Source organism: Rosa rugosa, chromosome 7 (assembly GCF_958449725.1).
Source record: "Rosa rugosa chromosome 7, drRosRugo1.1, whole genome shotgun sequence".
Taxonomy (NCBI): domain Eukaryota; kingdom Viridiplantae; phylum Streptophyta; class Magnoliopsida; order Rosales; family Rosaceae; genus Rosa; species Rosa rugosa.
Genome location: NC_084826.1, coordinates 10,941,026 through 10,957,297, shown reverse-complemented (window position 1 = coordinate 10,957,297; position 16,272 = coordinate 10,941,026). Strand labels below are relative to the sequence as shown.

At 39.7% G+C, this 16,272-nt stretch overlaps 4 protein-coding genes across 5 annotated transcripts; 3 read left to right on the top strand and 1 right to left on the bottom strand.

Annotated features, from left to right (window-relative positions):
• Positions 1–1,757: 1,757 nt before the first annotated feature.
• LOC133720271 (metallothionein-like protein type 2 MET1) lies at positions 1,758–2,886 on the top strand. Its single transcript, XM_062146501.1, has 3 exons — positions 1,758–1,922; positions 2,018–2,098; positions 2,491–2,886. Exons 1-3 carry the CDS (start codon positions 1,858–1,860, stop codon positions 2,585–2,587), a joined length of 243 nt encoding a protein of 80 aa, XP_062002485.1. The 5' UTR covers positions 1,758–1,857; the 3' UTR covers positions 2,588–2,886.
• Positions 2,652–6,893, bottom strand: LOC133720269 (kinesin-like protein KIN-10B). 2 transcript variants are annotated; one of them, XM_062146498.1, is made up of 14 exons: positions 6,559–6,893; positions 6,317–6,485; positions 5,627–6,020; positions 5,488–5,526; positions 5,203–5,408; positions 4,821–5,116; positions 4,680–4,740; positions 4,327–4,390; positions 3,923–4,185; positions 3,798–3,844; positions 3,678–3,699; positions 3,518–3,580; positions 3,395–3,433; positions 2,652–3,310 (listed from the first exon to the last, which is right to left on the bottom strand). In XM_062146498.1, exons 1-14 carry the CDS (start codon positions 6,768–6,770, stop codon positions 3,218–3,220), a joined length of 1,968 nt encoding a protein of 655 aa, XP_062002482.1. In that variant the 5' UTR covers positions 6,771–6,893; the 3' UTR covers positions 2,652–3,217. The 2 variants fall into 2 exon arrangements, with proteins under 2 accessions (XP_062002482.1, XP_062002483.1); XM_062146499.1 differs by lacking the exon at positions 5,488–5,526.
• Positions 6,894–7,009: 116 nt separating this feature from the next.
• Positions 7,010–7,957, top strand: LOC133720270 (mitochondrial import inner membrane translocase subunit Tim9-like). The gene is made up of 2 exons (XM_062146500.1): positions 7,010–7,184; positions 7,543–7,957. The coding sequence occupies exons 1-2, from the start codon at positions 7,084–7,086 to the stop codon at positions 7,727–7,729; spliced, it is 288 nt and encodes a 95-aa protein (XP_062002484.1). The 5' UTR covers positions 7,010–7,083; the 3' UTR covers positions 7,730–7,957.
• A 3,333-nt stretch (positions 7,958–11,290) lies between these two features.
• Positions 11,291–12,818, top strand: LOC133723578 (uncharacterized). Its single transcript, XM_062150442.1, has 3 exons — positions 11,291–11,671; positions 11,809–12,332; positions 12,409–12,818. The coding sequence occupies exons 1-3, from the start codon at positions 11,405–11,407 to the stop codon at positions 12,590–12,592; spliced, it is 975 nt and encodes a 324-aa protein (XP_062006426.1). The 5' UTR covers positions 11,291–11,404; the 3' UTR covers positions 12,593–12,818.
• Positions 12,819–16,272: the final 3,454 nt, after the last annotated feature.

Here is a 16,272-nt window from a genome sequence, read left to right as displayed (position 1 = left end):
CATCTAAGGGCGAAAGAAATGAGTTACTTTACTTTCATCGCTTATAGTATGCGTGCCATATCGTCCACAAACTTGACCGTGTTTAAGCCACAAACACTAGAGTTTAGGTGTGTGGGACTCCCAAGTTGGCATGGTCGGAAGAGTCACCTCCTCACCGCTATCAAACAATCACTCATGTGATGTGTGAAGAAGATAGCTCTATTTTAAATTTTAAATTTCATGATCTCGTTTTTTTTTTTTAAACAAAGGTTCATTGCATTAGATGACCAGCCAAAAAGCCAGAGTCTAACATACACTTAAAGACAGAAAAATGGCGGGGTAACTACCACGCTCCTATCTAAGCAATGTAAACTCATTACAAGTCGATTTTGAGCCCGCTTTGGAAGCGGACCCATAAACAAAGAACAACTCCGTGTCTTCTAGGGCAAAATCATTGACTAACATCCCCATTAGCCAGGCGCGCAATTGCGGTACCAACAGAGAGCCACTTCCCAGCAAACAAATAGGAGTCAGTTCCTCATCCATCAGCCGCTTCCTCCAGTCCAAATTCAAGATAATTACCAATTCCGAAGAACCATGATCTAAATTAGGACTAGCATTTTAAAAAACCCTAAGCCCATAATGTGGGCCTAGGTACAGCCCAACAACCCAAGTTTGAGCCCAGGCCCAAAGGCCCAAGCCCAAACCCGAGCAGCCAAGACAACAGCCCTATCCCCCATTAGCCAAGCCACCCCTGCCGCCGTCCAACCCTCCGGCGGTCGACCGCGACGGAGCCTGGCCATGGTGACCTCAAGCCTCAAACCCAAGCTGGAAAACCAGGACTGCCCGACTTGCAGAACGATCCGGATCCACCGACGACAACGTCAAACCAAGTACCGCACCTCCAAGCCTGCAACGACAGCACGCCGCTCGTCTCTCGCCCAAGATCGGAAATCCCAGGCTGGTGCGACCTCGTCTGCTTCCCTAGAACGCCGCTGCTCAACCAACAAGTCAGATCGCCAAGACCAGAGATCGGTCCCCCATCTTGAATCTGTACCTGCAGCAACACGCACGCCCAGCAGCCTGTGATACTCCGCCCCACGACAAGAAACCTCGTCGTAGCTATGTCGGCCGGCGCCTTCAATCAATTCTGACACCGCCGCACTCTGCTAAACCCTAGGGTTTCTTGGACTGTAGCTTGAGTGAAGAATATCATGATCTCGTTAAGATCACGTTATAGAAAATACAAAACTATTAGAAAATAATTTCAAAACAAAAGAAGTATAAATATCTCAAAACAAAAGAAGTAAAATCGTTACAATGATATACCTAATTACACAATTAGTAGCTAATTTATAAATTTTCTAAAGTTATTTGTGGCTAATATAGAATCCTCATTAGTTCTTCAACCTAATAGTTGTTAAGAATAGATAGTTTCCTTCTGCGGCTATACCTGGCCAGCAGGGAGGACGTGATTGGGAGGTAGAGCCCCTCCATCACCACGTAATCTTCTCCATCACCAATCAGACGGTGCACAACTCAAAGCCTTAGATACACTTCGAGAACACACCAGAAATCCCCACTTAAAGAGAATGAGGGACCCGCATTAATATTGGCAATAAATAAGTTAGTAAAATAAACGAGACGTGGAAGAAAATAGATACAGAAAGGGTTGGACTGAAATGCATGGATAGATATTACGTATGATCCATACACGTGGACGGTGGATATCAATCACTGTCCTCCCTCCCCTACGTTATAAATTGAGGCCCTGGGCCTTCATGAATACTCGTTCAAAGAGAGTTAGTGATTTCAGGTTTATCTAAATCAAATCTCATATCTTTCTTTGATCTCTTCAATCTCTCTTTCTGAAAAACCATGTCTTGCTGCGGAGGAAAGTGTGGCTGCGGAGCTGGCTGCAAGTGCGGCAGTGGCTGCGGAGGGTAATATATCTTTTTTTGTTCTTGTTGTTATTGGTTTTCTGAGATCAGGGCTTGCTTGTTAACGATTTTTGATCATGTGGGTGTTTATGTTTCAGCTGCGCCAACTATGCTGACATCACAGAGCAGAGCTCTGCCTCTGAGACTCTTGTCATGGGTGTCGTGGGAACACAGAAAGTGTAAGTGTTTTTTGTGTAGCTAGACATTTTCATCATCTCTTAGACCATTTTCTAGGCGCAGTTGAATGATCGGAATTTTATATCATCATCGTTTGCGAAAAAGAAAGGAAAAAAAGATAATCTAATTAGGGCATGGTTCATTTTCACTTGTAAATGACTAGATAGGAGGAGATGAGGGTGATCTGATAGGATCAAATGATAACAGTTATCGATTTGGTGGAAGCTTGATTTTTGCTTTGTTGATTGTTCCTGAGAACCTAAAAAGCCTAAAAGGGGTTGTTTTGTTCCTAAAAACAAAAACAAAAACAAAAAACAAAAAAAGGATTTGAACTTTTGAAGATCCCAAATGATATGACTTTTGCTAATTAGTTTTATTGGGTTTTAATCTGCAGGAACTATGGAGAGGCTGAAGCCGGTGTGGCTACCGAGGGAGGCTGCAATGGCTGCAAGTGTGTCAACTGCACCTGCGACCCTTGCACTTGCAAGTGAGCGAGGCCTTGAAGCCTTCATGGAGTCTGGTGCTTCTATTAGAAAAGCTTGATAATAATCTATAATAGTTTCTTTCTGTGTGTGTGGCTCTGATTCTGAAGGTGTTTTTTAGAATTGTGTTTCAGAATAAAGTAGTTGTGGCTCGTCGTCTTTGTGCGGATCTTACTAGGCTAGGATTTGTGAAGGGTCATGGCTGCTTATTATCTGTGTGTATAAACTTGGTATCTATGTGTGTGAGGAATTAGTGTAAGTTCTATGATTATAATGGAATGAAAACTACCTCCTCTCTTTAGTCCTTACTCTGACGTGTGGGATAAGGATGGCCCTGAAGAAATTAGGGAATGGTAATGACATTTGAAAAGGAAAGCACAACAAAGTCATCAATTGAAATTGAAAAAATCATTGAAAAGCTATACCCAATTCTTGACCTGAGTTAACAACAATGACAGAATCTTTTAGCATATAGCCTCTGCCTAATACATGGAGTCTTTCTTAGAGGTCTCTGTTACGAATATGATACAACTCTATTACGTCATTATCAAAGCTAGATTATCTGTTTGTACAACAATATCTGATTCAAATCTGTATTGAATCTGAGGAGTCAATTCTGCAAAATCCGCTTTCTGAGTCTTACTGGACTTGCGAAAACACCGCACACTTGGGTTTTGCATCTCCTTTTTCATCGAATACTCCTATTGCAGCTTTGTTAAACAAGATGTGAATCTGTAAAAGAATTTCAATTTAGTATCATGCATCATTTGATGGGTCAAGATTTGACTGGAATGTAGATTTTCTTTTTAAGTTCACCTGCTTAGAAGAGAGCCCTACTTTCTCCAAATCGCTCAGCTGAAACAAAAAACACTCTTACTACTCACTCAAACGTAATTCAAAGTTCATCTATGCTCAAAACACCTGACTGAATTTGCTTACCGATTGTAAAGGGCTTGTTTCTCTCAGTCCGAGTATGTAGTCTGCATATTTGACTCCGATTCCCTGTATTTAACACTAAAATGAGAAACTTCTAAAAGAAGAGGCAAAATAATCATTTGTAAGAAGACATTTCTGCAGCATTAACAGACTGATGTTAGACCTTGATTTCCAGTAGCTCCTCCCTGCAGTTAAAAAACCAGTTGATATATTGAGTTTCATTTATTACATAATAGTTGCAAGAAATAAAAATGATGAAATTCTGACATGAATAATACATCACCTGTTGGCTGTGTTTAAGAAGTCAACATACTCTTGAACAAGGCAGTTCTGTGCAATTTAAAAAAAGAGATGAGGATCACATGTTTCAAAGCTTAAACAAATCATAGTTACTTGTAATAATTGTACCTTTACTTGAGATCCACAAGCAGTGAATTTCTCTAGTGGGGTTCCCAGATTTTGGAATCTGTTGTTCATACAATTTACAGGAAAAGGTGTCTTGGGTGTCCTTGGCTCAATGGATACCAGTTCATCAAAGGGTTTTGGGTTTATATTTGTATTGACAGCGAAAAGAACTTTCCTCAAAGGACTTTTGTGTGGGCTCTTCCTCTTACCAACAGGTGATGAATTAACAAAGATTGTAGACTTCTCGTCATGGTTTGATGACTCACCTATGCATATATACGATATAAGTAATTGAAACAAGGAATGAATTCAGTACATCCTGGGGTGGAACAAAATAAGACAAGTATCCAGTTTGTGCAGGGTGTCTGTATTTGAAGCAGCATAGCTAGTAAACAAATCAAATATACCAGGTAAGCTTGCAAATCCACCAGTTTCAGCATCACCCTTATCCTTAGCAGCATTTAGCAGGCTCTGAAAACAAACTTCAACTTGTAAATACACAACAGAGTAAACTAACTTGGGAAGAATTCAGCTACGTCTCAGGTGGAGCTAACTCAAACTTTATCCTAAAGTTATTGACCAATTATCCTCAAAAAACCATACAAAGGCATGTCAGAACATACTCAATATCATGAATTAGTATAATTTGAAGAACCATGTTACAGAAAGAAATGATAAAGGCCTCAAATAGTCAATATGCTATAGCCTAGTCCTAATTCCATCATTCCTATCCATCCCTTCACTAAAGCGTAGTGATTACCTCCAAATTAGTATCAACTGGGCCTTCATCAAATAAATTCCTGACAGCCGTAGTGATTGTCCTGCAAATAGGGTTATCCAGTAAGGTGATAGTGACTAGTACATATCATTCAAGATATACAGTTCAACTAGTTACTCGTACCTTTCCTTTCCATCACGTCGGTTAGTAGTAAGCTTCTTCAGTGAGCTGAGGTTGGTGTTAAATTTCTTGGTAGAGGAGAGCGGAGGTTTTCCCAAGAAAGGAGAATTCAATGGTTGAACTCTTTGTGCACTCTTTGTCTTTCCTCTGGATTCAAGCCAAGCATGAAGTTTGGCTTCCATGTCTACTTTAACCTTTGGTGTCTCTTGCTTGTGAGTCGAAGGAACCGAATTGGTGATGTGACGTGACCGAGCTGCCAAGCTGACAGTGTGAACTGACTCCTGGTACTCTCCTGGATTCTATGATCAAAGCAAAACGATTCTAGTAAAAATTCCAAAACAAAATAAACAGGGCAGACATAGCATTGCCAACTCAAATTCCTTACCAAGCAAGCAACCATCAAAGCCTCGCTCATCCCACCTAGTGAGTCTTGCAATATACGAGTCAATTTACTCTCTCTGTAGGGAACTCGGGATAAGTTGTTGTTTAATGCATAAATCACATTTGACAATGAAAACAATGACTGGTTGATCTTTGCACTCTCTTGGAGACGAATCCCTTCATTGCAAGTTCTTCTGTTATCTTCGTTGCCTGCTTGAAGAAAAAGCATAGATTAAGACCAGAAAACTTCATCATCTTTAAGCTAATTAGAAAGGTACAGAAACAAAACCTGCCAAGTCTATGAGGTTTGACTTCCATGTAAAAATGCCTAATTGAAGTAATCACATAAATTAAGACCAGAAACAAAACCAATTTCAAATTGCAATTTACATCTTTCAAGCTACTTAGAAAGGTATCAGAAACAACACCTGCCAAGTCTATGAGGTTCAACTTCCCAGTAACAGCAGCCCCAGAAACACCATCACAAGGAGTGGAAACAGAAATCACAAGGACCCCATGGCTCCTACTAGAGACATCATTAAGACCCGTATGCGCGGTTTTCCTTCTCTGAATCCCACAAGACAAGGCCTCATCAAATTCTTGCATCGACTTTATAGGCACCCTAGAGAGCCCCCTAAGATGAATCCGACCATCTTTGTCATCCAAAACAGCAATTTCCTGAGATTTGACCTCTAACAGATCATAACACCTGTCCATATAGACCTCATAGTATGAAACCTCAGCTGTGCCTCCGGTGCACTGGCACATAGACAGGATCGTGGACATGGCCAGTGGCATTAGACCCGGCATCTCATCCGTCCCCTAGAACATGAACCACACACTAAATTAAACTTACAAGTGCCAAAATGCTTCATGAAAAAGACTGAATCCGGCATCTAGTTACTCAGAAACACAGCAAATTCACGAATTGTCGATTTTCGGGGGCAAAGTAGATATAAGTTGTGTCCTTAACGGAATGGTGCATAAGAGAGACTTAAATTTTGCAATTAGTTACAGTTACTGAGAAACACAACAAAAATCCAGATGCAGTTCACACTTGACTAATCCTAATACAAAGACTGTTCGATCTCATGGTTTCGGACAAATCAAATTCAAACCTGCATAGCGTAAGTCTTTCCACTACCGGTAGCTCCATAAGCAAACACAGTGGAATTGAAGCCTTGGAAGATTCTCGGAATCAAAGGGCTCACTTCCCTGTAGAAAATCCGAGCTACATTGTTGTCCTCCCCGGAAAAGAACGAGTCTAACCGATAACACTCCTTTCGGCTACACCCAGAAAATTAATTATCACAAGCCCAAAAAGAAACAGAAAATTCAAAATTTTCAAAAACTTCCTCACCTTGATTCTTTATCTTTGAGATGAACGACGACTTCTTCAGTGGACGACTGAGATTCTTGTTCAAGAACGGAAGCGCAGGGAGTGTGATCGCCGTTCAGGGCGGAGATTTCGTGGGGAAGAAAGGGCCGAACCCTAACGATGACCCTGACCTTGGAGGTCAAATTGGGGTTCAGGGACTTTGCTGGAGTCGCAGAAGCTTCTAGGGCTTCCATCAAGAATTGAAAATCTACCTTGGATTTGAGAGAGAGAGAGAATGTTGGAGGTTCAGAACACAGTCCCTTGAATTAGGGATTTTGAAAGTATTGACCGTTGGAAGGCACAGGGCCCGAGGTTGGGCTTTGTTTTAGATTTTATAGTTTGAAATTCACGAAAGGTTCAGAATTTGAATTAGGGATGATTTGGAGGACCTTTCAGCAAAGGGCGGACTCGTATAAAGATTAGGGTTTAAGAAAGGCCCCCCCCTAAATTGAAGAGCCTCTGTGTTAAACCCTAAACCCCGAAACTGTGAAATTGTGGGATTTGAAGATGGATAAGAGCATGCTGCAGGGGGCGGACTTGGATAGTCTTCCTGAAGAAGATAAGAAGAGAATGGCCACCATGATCGACCAGCTTCAGATTCGTGACAGGTTTTGTAAATCTGATCCATTCATATTCATATTTGTGAATCTATGTTTTTGAAAATTTGATTGCTCTGTTTCCGATTAGAATAGGGTTGCTCTTGTTCAGCTTTCAGAATCTAATGTTCACTTAGACTTGCTTGATATGATGGTACACAAAACAATGAACTCTTCCTGAGATACCAAACATGAATCAGGAGTTTAGGGCTCTGTAATTGTTAGCATAAACTTTTACTTGTATTGGAAATTTGGAATTGGGATTTACTTTTAGTATAAGTAAGTACCCGGTTTCGATATGCAGAAGATGAAATTTTTATGTATGATGCTGAAGTCTGTGATTGACTTTGTGTTGTGTCCAAATTTGCAGTTTGAGGATGTACAATTCATTGGTGGAGAGCTGTTTCAGTGACTGCGTAGACAGCTTTACGCGCAAGGCCCTGACCAAGCAAGAGGAAACGTGTGTTAGAAGGTGTGCGGAGAAGTTCCTGAAGCATTCGATGCGTGTTGGTATGAGATTTGGAGAGCTCAACCAAGGAGCAGCTACCCAGGATTAGGCTCTATCTAAATATCATTTTTGGTATGGGAATCTTGTGAAACTTTCTGTTTGCTTCGCCTTGGATCTAGAATGATTCCCATAGTTACTATAGAGAGGACGGACTTATGTTACAATTTGTATGAAAGAAGAAAATTTGGTTTAACTGGATATTGATGAGCTTCTTATATGGATAATTCTGTTTCACAGTTTCTGGAAATTGCATGAATAAAGCATTGTTCCTTTCCAATTCTTGCATCAATTGAGTTTGCAGTGATAACTGTTTTTGAAAAAGGGCAACAACAAACAGAAGCAGGATTGCTGTAGCTATTAGGTTGTGGCTCTGATTACAGGATTTGAATTGATGGAGTCGATGATTTACCCCTGATTATATGATGTCAAGAGTTGTTACTCTAAGCTATTGTGTGCCGAAAATGATAAAGGTCAGAATGTATTGTAGAGTCTTGAGAAGTTTTTAGAAGAGCAATCGAGCATAAACATAAGCAAACAGGTGCAGAGCCTTGAATTGAGTGTGCTGGTAAGGTCTAGTCTGTGCTTGCATCTGGATAAATGACACTGCAGGCAAAACTTGTTATTTCTATAATGGGATTGGTCGATTGGAAACGTGTGATTGTATTGGAAGGTCACAGAACCTTGGTTGAAACTATTCATTAGCATCGTGATTGGCTAAACCCTATTTAAGTCGTGGGCGTGGTTTTTACATTCTCCTATAGTAGGACTAAATAATGTTGGTCCCTGCCCTGTTGCTTGACTTTTGAGCTGCTCGTCTTCTACCCGGAGGCTGTGCAAGAGCAACAAAGTGACTTGGCCTGGCTTGTGAAGAATTTGGAGGAGCAAGAGTAACACCGTGACTTGGCTAATTGTAAAATGTTTATCTATAACACTTTAGTAATTGGATCAACTCAAGGGCAACAATCTTGTTCTAACAATCGAATATAAACCGAATATTCAAAAAACTGGAGCTCTAGCTTGCCATTACGATGCATTGTATCGAGAAATAGGGCTATTTCTGTGATTTGGTCTCAAAATCATCAATGATCTCATCCCCTCCGTATTTGAGACAGAATATCGGACTTCAGTGCAATAAAACTTTTTGTCTAACAAAAAAAATAATTTAAAAAATTTGAATTTTAGTGTTTTTTAATTAATTGGTGACCAAGTAATTTTACTGTTGGCATCCCAAGTTTTATCAGGATTCCAATCAAGAGAAGGATAGACGAAATCCTTGTATAAATATAATCCCCCTTCTATTCCTAATCCATCTCCATTTCTGATGACAAAATCTCAGCTCTGCTCTGCTTTTGTCTTGTCTTAGGAAAGTTTCCCAATTCTCGATCTCTAGCTGTTTGTTACCTTAGTGTTGTAAATAGGTTCGATACAACTCCTGTCGACTCGTATTCGGCTCGTTTTTAACTCGTTCAGTTCGTGTTCATAAGATAAATGAACCGAGCTTGAGCTCAATATTAAGCCCGACAAAAAAATGAGTCAAGCTTGAACTAGGATATATTCGGACCGTTAAACTCGTAAGTAGCTCGAGCTTGTTAAAATTCAGCTTATTTTTTTTGAAGTAAAGGTTCATGCATTAGATGACCAGCCAAAAAGTCAGAATCTATAGACACTTACAAGACAGAGATACAAGCTCCTATCTAAGCACTGCAAACTCATTACAAGTCAAGTTGAACCCGCTAATAAAGCGAACCCATAAACAAAGAACAACTCTGTGTCTTCTGAGGAAAAATCTTCTAGCCCTCCATTCGCCAGGCACGCAATTGTGGTACAAAAAGAAAGCTACTTCCCAGCAAACAAATAGGAGTCAATTCCTCATCTACAAACCGCTTTCTCCAATCCAACTCAATATAATTTTCGTAGAACCATGATCTGAAGTAGGACTGGCACTTTAAAGACCGTAAAAAAGCCTAAATAGCCCAAGAAGGTCACATCTCAGGCTAGGCTTACCCTTATCATTAAGTGATAAATGAGGGTGGCAAGACCCTCCTTGAAGGCCCAATAAATAGAGTCCAGCAGCCCAAGTTGGAGCCCGGGCCCAAAGGTCCAAGCCCAAACCCAAGCAATTCAGCTCATTTGTTAAAGCTTGACTCATAAAAATTCATAGTATAAATAGAATATAGTTTTTCCAATCCCAAATCTTCAATATTTTTTATTACCTTCCTTTTTTTTTTTTTTTTTTTTTTTAAATAAGGGCCGGTGTGGCTGCCCTCAAGCCTTGATTAATGAAACTATAGAATACATGGAGGGGACATGGTGCCTAAACCCCAAATTACAATATGCATCAAGAGAACTTCCTGAGATAATAACAAGAGTCTCAACTAAAACAATGTATTCTAACAAGCACAAACTAGCAAAGAGTGCATCACTGGCTACTCTATTCGCTTTACAACGGTGGTGACATACCGGAAAGATAACTCTATTACGAAAAAAACATCATAACAAACAACACGGCTTTCCCACTATGTTGCCACGAGAATATAAATCCGATGATACTTAGCTTCATCCTGCCACTAGGAGGCTGCGACCATTTGACCAAGTAAGGAACTCGCCGCCTACCTAGAGCAGACAAGGTACACAAGGTGCATAGACCGACACAAAGCCCTATTCATCTTACCATGGTACCATGGAAGAGACTTATTAAAAACAAAATATAACTGTAAAATAATAGCTATGACTTAAGCAATTAAAGACTAAAGGCCACCAGCAAAGATCCAAAGCCTTTGACCCTGCCCAACCTCCAAACGCCCCAACAAGGAGCACCATCGCTGCAGACAACCAATCCCGCCACCAGAGGGCTAGTGCTGTCAACCTCACCGCAAATCCCGACGTCAGTCGTCGACTCTCAAAGCGAAACAGGTCCGAGTTTGACTCATATCTGCCTGGAAATTGAAAGCCCAACCACTGCCCCGATCTCAGCCACGTCGATGACCCCTGATCCCACCGCCGAACACCAACGCTCCACTGTTGCTCCTCGCCTACGCTCGCCTAAGACCCGAGAAGGCCAGATTGATATCGATCTACCCAACCCAGAATCAGCCACCCATCTGCTTTTTCAGGACCATGCCTAAGCCAGGTATCCCCGTCGGCATTCACAGACTCCTCACAGGCCCGTCCGACGACAATGCCCAAAGGACGCGCCGCCGGACGGAGCGTCACACTCTCACAAAGGCACCAAGCGCGTGAGGCGCGTTCTCCAAACTTTTTTTCTCTATTTTTAGTCACCCTGTTGTTGAAGTTATTATTACCTTCCTTTTCAATTGGAAGTGATTTGAGAATTTAAGTATAAAATATTACAATAAGAACCATATTTGTGCAACAATTAAATCAAACCCTAATTGACACTATAAAAGGAAAATAATTAAGATGAGGCCGCCATAACTAGTTTTTAATTTTTTAAATTTAAAGTCAAATGAGGCAAGCTTAGCCTAATTCAAGTTCGAGCTTAATTCGCTTCAACTCGGCTCATTTACACCCCAATATAGAATAGCATATGCATGTAATTTGACACTCAATTTATTAGAAATTAAAGCCGATGGAATTTCCTTTTCGAAAAACTGAAGTCATCTCTTAATTCCCAAGCAAAACTTAAAACCCTATTTGAAGCCGTCTCTGTCTAAATAAATTAATAAACAACCCTAGACCATTTTCAGAATTGTGGAGTAAAGCAATGGACAAATTGGTTAGCCTGCCATGCTCATCAGACCTGAAGATGGCTTTGTTCTCGTCCGGGCCTCGCAGGCCGCCGTCATACTCTTCCTCCACAGTTTCCCTCCCCATCCGCACCCTCGGATCCGCAAGGTCCTATGCTAAGCGCCGTGAAGTCAACCGCACAAAACCTTCTCCAGCATCCCCGAAACTGAGGGCCACACAGAATCTCATTAAAGGGCTCAAGTCTGAGATCACAACTGTTGAGGAGGATTTAGAAAGATTTCGTGTGAGTATCTGTTTTGTTTTTAAATTGCTTTATGTTTTCCGGCCAGCGTAATATATATAGTTGATGAATGAAACCAATTTAACTGCAAAATGGGGCTGATTAGTATTGATCAGTTTGTTTGATTTCACATTTTATAGGCAGTAGAGGGTTCAGACGAGTTTCCTTTTGAAATAGTCACTCGTTTAGGATATGGCCTAAAAACCACGGAGACTGAACTCAAAAGAGAACTTGATGATGAAATCATCCGAGTGTCAGTTGAGTATGATACTGATGAAGAAGATGATGATGAGGAAGATGATGAAGAAGAAGATGATGATGATGAAGATGAAGATGAAGATGAAGATGAAGATGAAGATGAAGATGAAGATGAAGATGAAGATGAAGATGATGATGATGATGATGATGATGATGATGAAGATGATGAAGATGATGATGAAGAAGATGAAGATGAAGATGAAGAAGATGATGATGATGAAGATGATGAAGAAGAAGATGAAGAAGAAGATTCTGGCATTCCAATGAAAGTGAGCATCTTCCAAAGAAGTACTGGACAGCAGCTGGAGTTGGATGTCACTGCTTTCCATGAGGAGATTTGCGTCGACCACTTTTCAATCAAGAAACTGGAGCATTCAGACCGTGATTTCACCAAAACTGGCGGCGAGTAAGTAAAGCTTTACTGTAAAGCAACGATACTCTTGTGTTTATGATTAATATGTGACCTTATTTGTTTTCACCAGGTACTTGGCTAACTTACAGAAGGAATTAGTTAAATACCTTGAGGTTAAAGGGGTCACGCCCAACACAATTGAATTATGGAAGGCCAACTTGAAGAACAAAAAAGGCAGAGAGTCCCTGTTGAACATGAAAAACTTCAAGGCTTTTATGGAACGAAGCACCGTTTTCACCGGTGGTAAGAAATAGTAAAACATATTATTTTTTATTTGAGAGTTCCCTACTGGTTTAGTTATTTTCCAAATTTTATGGATTAGGATTCTAAGCATGTAATAATGCACCTCAGGGGTTTTATTGAACAATACAAATATCGTTTTCACTGGTGGGAAGAAAGAGTTCTAGCTGCTACCTAGCTCAATTTTATATATTTAGTAGGTCGAAACTTGGCTATGAAGGATTGTTGAGACATGGTTAAGTAAGTTACTTCTAATAATAAACACTTATGCTTATTTAATAATGAAACCATCAACTGATTAGAGCTTATAATGGGGTAGACGTCTGGCATATGTAAGCTAATAAGCTATTAACACATCAAATTGAATAAAGCAGACACCAGAATTTTCACTTTATATAAGTAGCAAGTTACAGAGTTGTTCCTATTCTCTAACTAATATCAGTATTAGACATCATAGACATTTAGAATTCTGTATTTCGACCAAGTGAAAATGTACTGATAGAACTCCACAACAGTACGATACTAGTAGATCAGATGCATGCTCACAGCATTCCGTGCACAAACAGAAAGTAAATGTAAGTGCAGAATTCAGTTTTACTAAGCGGGCTTCTGTTCTTCCGCGGACACCTGATCGATCCCATGGTGAATATCGGTTAGTGATAAGTGCAAATATATTTTGGGTCAGATGAAATTGAAGAGTATTTGATCGCATAGTACGTATATCTAAAGGATGGAACTCTTTTAGCTAGCTACTTAAACAATCCTCTTTTTTTTTTCTTTTTTCTTTTTTCTTTTGTAGAATGACTCTAATCAAAGAAGGCTTTTGATGGTGGAAGCATATATACAATTTGAACATACATATCCCTGACCCTCGTATTGGCTTGTGAGCTTTTGTTTTAAATCCACCGTCTTCAATCTTATAAAGCTACTTTTAAATTTTTGAACTCTCGCATGTAAATTCTAAACTGTTCGTGAGTCCCAAGAAAAGCTTTGACCCTACTAAATCATTCCATTTAAATGAATGTTGGGGAACAATCGCAAGAATTAATTTGACCAAAAAAAAAAAATCGCAAGAATTAATGATGTACAGATAACAGAAATTCAAGTAGTGAAGATAATACAAAACACAATAATATATGAAAACTAAATTTCTAAAAACTGAGAAGAAGATTGAAAGAACTTATATAGTACATTTCTGATAGATTCTTGCAAATTGCAATGACTTAAAGACAAACTTTGTTCTTGTTATTGTGCTTGTAATTCGGTAGACACAGTAATTGATAATTCAAAATCAAAACACCACAACTTTGAATTCTAGTGAACAATAAATGATTTGTACTCTCTGGACAAGAAGACGGCTTGCATAATGAGGAAAAACTCACTACATTTTTTTTTTATCAAAGGAGGGAAAATCCATTAATAAACGGACAACTAGCCCAGAGAGATACAAACAATCCCACAAGGGGTACACATACAACAGAAATAATGGGTCCAAACATGGCCCAGTAAACAATTTTTGCAAAACAATTTTTGCAAAGGAATACCAGGAGCAGTAGCGTCAAAACGAGTGTGGGTAGAGAGGCCGCCTTTGCTTCTGTCTTCCTACCTGGTTTTGGCAGTAACACATCAGTAAATTCATAAAATTTAACAAAAATTGACATGTTTTCGACAGCAAATTCAGAATGAGGGAAAGATTGAAGTAAATTCAAGATTTAGGAGAAGACTATCATACCTAGAGCAGTAGAGTCCAAACGAAGCTCTGCTTCCTGGAGAAGATGAACGCGACTAGATATGGATTGTCAGAGAACAATGAATCGATGAATATATAGAGCCTTTGGGCAAAAAATTTCCGCGCTCTCATCCCGCGCTGCAATCTTTTACGGAAACAAGAAATCCCGCTCTTCTCTTTCAACATCCCGCGTTTCACAAATTTAAGATTCTGTTTTCAAAGAATGAAGGATACGCTGATATATCGTTTTGGAAAATATAGACTAAAATTGATTCTGTATTTAAGATAGAGTTTTCATCGGATTAGGAATTCAATCTGCCAGACGCGTTCTACGGCTGTTTTAGGATTTGTAAAACAGAAAACTATTTCCAAAAACAATACCGAACGGGCCCTAAATTTCTAAAAACTGAGAAGAAGATTGAAAGAACTTATATAGTACATTTCTGATAGAGACTTGCAAATTGCAATGACTTAAAGACAAACTTTGTTCTTGTTATTGTGCTTGTAATTCGGTAGACACAGTAATTGATAATTCAAAATCAAAACACCACAACTTTGAATTCTAGTGAACAATAAATGATTTGTACTCTCTGGACAAGAAGACGGCTTGCATAATGAGGAAGAACTCACTACATTTTTTTTTTATCAAAGGAGGGAAAATCCATTAATAAACGGACAACTAGCCCAGAGAGATACAAACAATCCCACAAGGGGTACACATACAACAAAAATAATGGGTCCAAACATGGCCCAGTAAACAACCTAGAAAAACAAGGGCCCAGCCCAGGTCGATGGTAACCGAAAACCACACAGAACACGTCTTCGCCATTATGGAATACACCGTCGTCGGAGGGCTTGATATGGATCATTCGCCGTCTTCCTTCCCCTGCTCGGTAGCATGAAGCTGCAAGCCCTCTATCCAGCACCCATGGTGGAATCTCGGCCGATCTCCCCACACACTTGTCCCTCGAAGGGACTGGGTCATTCTATAGTCCATAGCACCGTATTGTTTCGGGGACTTTTTTCTAGCGAAATAGAAGGTATGAGACTTGTTGCGGTTGGTCAAGGAAGGAGGAACGATTTCTGGATGTGGGTAGGGTGGGTTGAAGCAAAATAAGAAAATGGATGGGAGGAGGATTGAGGTGATGATTCCGGCAGCGATCTTCATGGATTAGACTGGATCTCTGTGGTTGGGTTGGGAAACAAGCCGCGAAACAAGAAAACTAGACACCGGGACTAGCTGCCCGAACGGCGAACGCACTCCCCCTACTCTCTAGCTGGCAATCAAGATCCAAAGAGATCCAAATCTAAGCCAGTCATACAAGGACATGGTTTGTCAAAGTGACTTGTACCCTCATGTGATATATTTTAAAGGACATGGTTAATTATATAGTTAGTCATACAATTAGTCATACTAAATTAAATTAAATATTATAACATAACTTCCAACAGTTCCCCACGCCAATGAAAATGACAAAGAATTAGAAAGTATAAGCAAAAAAAAAAAAAAAAAAAGCGTATTGAACATGTGTATTCTTTTCTTGAACATGTTATGATGAAGATCTATCGGATTTATATGATGATACAGTTGATTTATAGCTTGAATTGTTCACATTTGGAGTAAACTGAAATAATAGATTTCGATGAGCTCTAACACATTTGATTATTTGGAATAACTGAATCTGTCATATATTCAAATCTTATTGGCGAGTAGGGTGGGGAAAAAAACAAGACAGATAGTTTTCTTTTAATTTAATTGCTACGAATTTGGAGAAATTATGTTATGTTTTACCGCCAAGCAACGGTCCTGATATTGAGTAGATACAACGCAACATAAGGCAAACACAATCAAACACCGTCACAAATTTAGTTCATTTTTAATTATTTTTAATTTAGCAAAACGTTTCTTTCCAAACAAAACCTACTTTAAACCGCGTGCCATTTAACCCCAATCCAACGGTCAAT

Bases quoted from the DNA above. Each gene is read 5' to 3' on its own strand.
- LOC133720270 (XM_062146500.1), top strand. From the start codon at position 7,084: ATGGATAAGAGCATGCTGCAGGGGGCGGACTTGGATAGTCTTCCTGAA. The intron at 7,185-7,542 runs GTTTTGTAAATC...CCAAATTTGCAG, and splicing joins CAGCTTCAGATTCGTGACAG to TTTGAGGATGTACAATTCAT.
- LOC133723578 (XM_062150442.1), top strand. From the start codon at position 11,405: ATGGACAAATTGGTTAGCCTGCCATGCTCATCAGACCTGAAGATGGCT. The intron at 11,672-11,808 runs GTGAGTATCTGT...CACATTTTATAG, and splicing joins AGGATTTAGAAAGATTTCGT to GCAGTAGAGGGTTCAGACGA. The intron at 12,333-12,408 runs GTAAGTAAAGCT...TGTTTTCACCAG, and splicing joins TTCACCAAAACTGGCGGCGA to GTACTTGGCTAACTTACAGA.
- LOC133720269 (XM_062146498.1), bottom strand. From the start codon at position 6,770: ATGGAAGCCCTAGAAGCTTCTGCGACTCCAGCAAAGTCCCTGAACCCC. The intron at 6,021-6,316 runs GTTTGAATTTGA...TTCATGTTCTAG, and splicing joins GAAAGACTTACGCTATGCAG to GGGACGGATGAGATGCCGGG. The intron at 5,409-5,487 runs GTTTTGTTTCTG...TTCTTCAAGCAG, and splicing joins AAACCTCATAGACTTGGCAG to GCAACGAAGATAACAGAAGA.
- LOC133720271 (XM_062146501.1), top strand. From the start codon at position 1,858: ATGTCTTGCTGCGGAGGAAAGTGTGGCTGCGGAGCTGGCTGCAAGTGC. The intron at 1,923-2,017 runs GTAATATATCTT...TTTATGTTTCAG, and splicing joins TGCGGCAGTGGCTGCGGAGG to CTGCGCCAACTATGCTGACA. The intron at 2,099-2,490 runs GTAAGTGTTTTT...TTTAATCTGCAG, and splicing joins GTCGTGGGAACACAGAAAGT to GAACTATGGAGAGGCTGAAG.